Below are 6000 nucleotides of genomic sequence, written 5' to 3'. Positions count from 1 at the left end.
ATCTAACCTCACCCCCTACCACTCTGACCTCTCCCAGGACTGGGGACCTCTCCCCTCTCAGGAGACCACAAGGCCCACAACCAGGCCTGAGGCTCAATAGCTCGGGCGTACCCATGTGTGTGCGATAGCATGTGTGCGAGTGCGCACACGTGTGTGTGCATGTGAGCATGTGTGTGTGCACGAGTGAGCATGTGTGTGTGCGTGTACGTGTGAGCATGTGTGTGCGTGTGAGCATGTGTGTGTGTGTGTGTGTGTGTGTAGTGGGAGGATAAGGATAGATACAAGTCCCAAACCCCCATCTTCAGGCCCAGGGAGAAGAGAAATCAGGTCTGCCAAAAAGGTGAACCTGGTCTCTGCCAGGAAGAAACACCCTTACCCATTTCTGGCTGGATCCAAGAAAGTGGCTCTTCCCAAAAGAAAGGACAAAGCGCACCCCAGCCCACGAGCGCCTGGGGGACGGCAGCCATCATTCGGGAAGTTTCAGAACACCCGATGCCCCTCACCCTTGGTTAATAGGCGGCGGCGAGACCAGTACCCCGGGCCACACCCTGCCTGCTCGACTCCCCGGACCGATGGCCTCTCTCTCAAGGGGCAGGCGGCCTCCCTCGCCAGCCAAGGGACGAGCGCAGGGAGGGTGGCCCGGGATGGGACTCGGTGGAGCAAGATCGGACGGAGCTTGGTCTGGAGGGCAGGGCGCTCAGTCAGCTCGGGGAGGGTTACCGAGCGACCGGGGCTGCGAGCGCGTCGAGTGAGAAGGGGAGCCTGGGGAGGGGGGTGGGCGATCCGGAGGAGGGCAGGGGAGCGGGAGAGGGGGAGCTCGCCTTGTCCCTGCAATAAATCGGCTTAGCGGCCGAGAGCCGAACGGCCCAGAAAGGATTAAAGAGAAGTCTGTATAATACAGCCGAGAGCGCGGCGAGGGGAGGGCAGGAGGGCGGGGGGCGGGGAGAGGGGGAGGGGCGGAGGGCGGGCGCGGGGAGGGGGCGCTCGCGCAGCCGGGAGAGGCGGGCGCCCGGCAGAGAGAGCGCGGTTCGGCTGCAAACTCAGGCGCTGCCGCCCAGCTGACTCCGGGCAGCGCTGGGCACCGCGCACTGCCGGGGAGCCGAGAGCCGCGGCGCGCCCGAGGTCGTCCGGAGAGCAGGGGTCGCGGCGCCCCGCAGAGCCCGAGCCGAGCCCGGCGCCCCGGCGGCCCAGCCGCGGCGGCATGGGGGCGCCCCCGCGGCGCCCCACGCGGCCCGCCACCGTCTCGGCCGGAGGCCGGAGGCAGGAGCGCGCCTGAGCCCATGGCGAGGGCCCCCGCCGCCGCCGCCGCCGCCACCGCCCCGCCAGCGCCGCCAGCTCCCGGGCACCATGCGAGCCGCCCCGAGCCTCCGCGGCTGCGTCTGCCTGCTGCTCGCCGCGATCCTGGACCGGGCGCGCGGTGAGTGCGAGGGCGCCGGCCGGAGCCGGGGCCCGGGGTGCGCGGGGGCGGGCAGCGGGGGAGGGCGCGGGCCAGTGGCGCCCCGGGGACGCTTCGGGTCCGAAACCCGCGCTCGGCGCGGGGGCTGCAGAGCTGGTGGGTTTGACGAGGGAGGGCGGACGTCTCCTCTGGAGAGAACGCTCGCGGGTCTGTGCCAGGGTGTGTGCGCGCGTGTGTGTATGAGCGTGTGTCTTTGTGGCGTTCGTGTGAGGGTGTCCGGGAAGGCGCTGTGCGCGGAAAGGGTGCCGAAGTGTATTTGGAGGTGTGAGTGTGTGTGATGGTGTGTGCGAGCGAGTGTCTGGAGGGGTGTTTGAGTGTCTATGTCAGTTACACAGAAAAGGTGTGTGTGTGAGAGAAGGAGTGTGAGCCAGAGTGTTTGGGGGTGTGAGCGGGCGCCCAGCTTCTCGGTGAGGGTGTGAAGTGGGTGAGCCTGTGCCATCGTGAGCCTGTGGGGGAGCGTGTTGAAGGGCGGATGAGTGTGTGAGGTGTGGCGTGGCACGCGTGTCCCAAGTGTACGGGTCTCTTTAGGGATACATGGCAGCGGGTGGCTGTATCTCCATGGTGTGTGTGGGGGGGTGTTCGGCGAGGCGCGTGTGCAGAGGAGGCGGGATGTGGCCCTCGGGCCAGAGTGTGCGTTTCGCGGATGTGGAGGTGCAGGCGCGCGGGCCAGGAGTGTGCGAACGTGCAGTGCAGCGTGTGGATCCAGTGCGGAGGGAGGCACGGGCGCGTCCGGGGACGGGGGAGGTGTGTGCCACGGTGCGTGTGTGTCCCGCGTGGACTTGGTCCCGATCGGGCTAAACCCGTTGGAAGGAGGTTCCCGGAGCGAGTGACCCATGCTTCCGCGGCTCCAGGGTCCAGGGTTCTCGGAAGCCTCGGGGCCTCCCGGCCGGCGCCGCCACCTGGCGGGTCTAGAGTGCTGCGGCCGCCCAACCTGGCGACCCGGCGCCTTTCGGGCAGAGCCAACGCGTCCGCTCAGAGCCGGCGGGAGCGAGGCTGCACTGGCGGAGAGCGGCGGCCCAGAGACGGGAGGTCCGCGCCCGCGGCTCGCCCCAAGCCTAGTCCCGAACCTGGACGCCCAGAACCAGGGCGTCTGGAGTCACATTCCGGCTCTGCCACGGAGGGGCGGGGGATGCGCGGTGCCCTAAATTAGCCGTTATGACCGGTGGGTCTCAGCCCCCAGCCCAGCGGGTGATGGATATGGGAGGATCTGTTCTTTCCTGTGTGCCTTGCACTCCCGGGAGGTGCCAAGCCAGACTGAGAATGCCTGCCAGCAAGGGGTGCGCCCTAAAATAACCCCACCCGCTTCCACCCCGAGGTCCTTATACAGTGCGTGGTCCGCTGACGGGAGAGACTGCAGGATTTGAGCCTGAATGGTGGTCCTGCTGGCAGAGGAGGGGGAAGGGTTGGTGTAAATCAGGAGGAATGCAAGCCCTGTACTTGGTCTGCCTACCCTTGGAACAACAGACTTTCCAAAGTGCATGGAAATCCGCCACCTCCCCTCCAACTTCGAGGCGATGGCTCCCTCCCTCGGAAGCCTCTGGAGGGAAAGGTTATATGGGGGCGGGGGCGGGGACGGGGTGGTGCCCGGGTGCCAGCGCCACGGGGAGGGCGCTGGGCTTTGTCGAAAGGCACTCGGAGCTTTTACCTGGACACCGCAGGGAGCGGGGGTGGGATGGGATGGGATGGGGTGGGGTGGGGTGGGGTGGGGTGGGGAGTGGGGGTGGGGTGGGATTGGTTAGAGGGTGGAGACAGGAGTGGGTCACCCCTTTCCCCAGAATACGCAGAAAGACTGGTCAGGGGTAAGGATGGCAAGGGTTTAGATGCAGAAGGGTTTAGTGGGGAAAGCCCGTTGCGTCAGGATCCCACCGCGCGAGTTCCCAGAACCTGCGAGCCGCGGTTCTTGGGGTTGCGGAGACCTGAGCTGGTGTCCTGACTCCTCCGCCCCCCGCCCACCTCTGCAGCTGGCAGGAGGCTGGGGCGAGCGCCTCTGGGCGAGCGGAGCCGGCCTGGCCTCTGAGCTCCGCTGCCCAGCGAGAGGGGAGAGCGCCGACCCGAAACGCGGGCGGGCAACTTTCCGAGCGTGGGGCGCGGGCGGAGCCATCCCTTCGCTGCAGAGGAGATGAGAGCGCGCGGGGCGCAATCAGTCCTTGCGTTCCCGGAGTCAGCGCCCGCCCAGGGCGGGGGTACCAGAAGGGTCGGTACACGCTGTAACAGGCCGTCTGGCCGGAGGAGGGCGCCCTTCCTGGACGTGACCGAGAGCCGCGCACCTGGCCCTCGGCAGGGCCGGGCCGCCTGCCACCGCCTGCCACCTCCTGCGTCGGAGGACGGGCGGGCCCGGAGGGTAGGGTCCAGAGCAGGCACCCGGAGACACGCCTGCCCAGCGCGGGGGCGACGGCGGCCACTGCTAGACACGGCCCGTGCACCGGGGCCGGTTCTGCACCGACAGCTCGCGGCGCACAGGGACTCCACTTTGGAGAGGTGGGTCTGCGCCCCGGGAGGGGAACGCAGCTGGCGGTACACAGGACCGGCCGGGCAGAGGGCTCCTCCCCCTGACCCCCACTCCCCGATACCTGCCTCTCACACGGATTCTAACTCCTCAGGCCCCGTTTAACCTGGCCTGGGCACTTCTGGGAGGGCAATTCAGCACCCGTGCTCGGGCGCTGGCCCAGGATGCAGAGGGCCCCGGGGACTGGGAGAGCAGGGAGAACAGCGGTTCATAGACCTGCCTCCCCTTTCGGCCGCGGGAAAGTCTCCGCGAAGGGCAGCGGGGGGCAGGCCGAGGCAGGGCGCGCTAGAGGCCCCAAACCTTCCACTTCCACTGGACGCCCTTCCACTTCTCTCTCGGCAGCAGCGTGTCAAGGGGTGGGTTGGATGCGCGGGCTGATCGGCTGGGCCGGAGCTGCCGCCGCACCGGGACTGCGGGGGCTGCGCGCACGCAAGCTGGTGTGATGCCTTCGTTTATTTATCTGCTTCGCCATCTCCACCCCACGCCCGCCGGGCACCGATGGCCGCTGCTCGGCGCTCGGTGCGGGAGTTAAGGGCCGGGCCTGGACTAGGTCGCTCCGCCCCCTCCCCTGCCGCCCCGCCCCCTCCCCTGCCGCCCCGCCCCCTCCCCTGCCGCCCCGCCCCCTCCCCTGCCGCCCCGCCCCCTCCCCTGCCGCCCCGCCCCCTCCCCTGCCGCCCCGCCCCCTCCCCTGCCGCCCCGCCCCCAGCCATAAACCCCACCCCCAGCCATAAACCCCACCCCTAACACCACCCCTTCCCTCTCAAGATGCGAACTGGAATTTCTCCTGAGAGGCTGAAGGAGTTCTTGCTTTTTAAGTGGAGAGAATGTTCGGCTGGAAGCGACCTCCGAGATCACTTACTGCGGTGGTTCTGAAACGAGTGATTTTTAGCAGGAGAACCCTTTTAGAGTAGGAACTGATTACCCCCCCCCCCCCCGAAATCCTAATGCCTTGGGCAAGATGGTAAGCGCCAAAGGACATCGGCCCTGGTGGAAGCAGATAATGAGACCCAGCATCGAGCGATCTTTCCTCAACAGTCCCCTTAAACAATCTTAAGATTGCTGCTCTTCTAATATCAGAGCCGGGTTTCTTTTCTTTTTTCAATAGCCAGGATTGCACGGATCAGCCGCTGTGCAGCCGGCACGCGCTAGCTGCTTCATGGTGCTCGTGCGCTGCAACATGGGTTTAAGCTCCTCTTCTCACAGATTGGAAACTGAGGCCAGAATTGCAGGTTTGTTCGTGACAGGCTGTCAGTGTCTTCCAGGTCCCGCGTGGTCCGGCTCCTGGCTCCCGCTTTCCTTCCACTGTTCCTTGGACAGGGCTGTGGGCAAGGGCTGGCAAGGTGCCAGTGGTGCCTTAGATTGGCCTGCCTACCCCAGCTTTTCAGAACATCTGTCTCACACAGACCTGAATCTTGCTGCAGTTGGGGGCTGGGGGAGGGGTGGGGGAAGATGAAGAGACTTGTTGAGGTTCCTGGGTTTTAGCAGTCCCGACTTCAAAACCAAACAAGGGCTGAACAAAGAGGAAGCTGGTTAGTTCTGTTCACCGGGTGTCCCAGGACCCATGGAGGCGTCTAACCTGGGTTACCGCCCCGTCCACCTCTGCTCCATCCCCAGGCCACTTGAAATTCATTTATTCAGCCCTGACTGTGCCAGCTCTGTGCCACGTGTGCTTTGTTTTTCTTATCTTTGTTAATCCCTGTAACCATCCTGAGAGTTAAGGTTATTTTCCAGATGAGGAAGCTGAGGCTCAGAGAGGTTAAGTGGTTTGTCCGAGGTCACCCAGTCAGTACGTGGCAAGCTGAGATTCAGACCCAGGACTGTCTGTCTCTTTCCCTCTGGGCTCTGCTGCCTCCTGGTGAGAACGGGTTTCAGTCTCTTCCTCAGCTCCAGCCACATGGACAGTTGCCGTGTGTCCAGTGCCCTGTCTGGCTGCCTTTCTCCTTCCCAAGCCCCACTGAAATCAAATTATCCAGTGCGTTCATCTGCACAGATGGGAGAGGGGACAACCCTCAAAGCCCTTGTCATCATCAGGAGAATG

The 6000-nt window shown here is 65.3% G+C and overlaps 1 protein-coding gene across 1 annotated transcript in view; it reads left to right on the top strand.

Annotated features, from left to right (window-relative positions):
* The first annotated feature begins 1347 nt into the window (after positions 1-1347).
* IGSF21 (immunoglobin superfamily member 21) overlaps positions 1348-6000 on the top strand; it is a 274650-nt gene continuing 269997 nt past the window's right edge. Inside the window, exon 1 of the mRNA XM_052635761.1 lies at positions 1348-1417. Coding sequence (XP_052491721.1) covers positions 1348-1417 — 70 coding nt within the window. The remainder of the gene's footprint in view (positions 1418-6000) is intronic.

Source organism: Budorcas taxicolor, chromosome 2 (assembly GCF_023091745.1).
Source record: "Budorcas taxicolor isolate Tak-1 chromosome 2, Takin1.1, whole genome shotgun sequence".
In the NCBI taxonomy this organism is placed as follows: domain Eukaryota; kingdom Metazoa; phylum Chordata; class Mammalia; order Artiodactyla; family Bovidae; genus Budorcas; species Budorcas taxicolor.
This window is presented reverse-complemented; position numbering and strand designations above follow the sequence as displayed.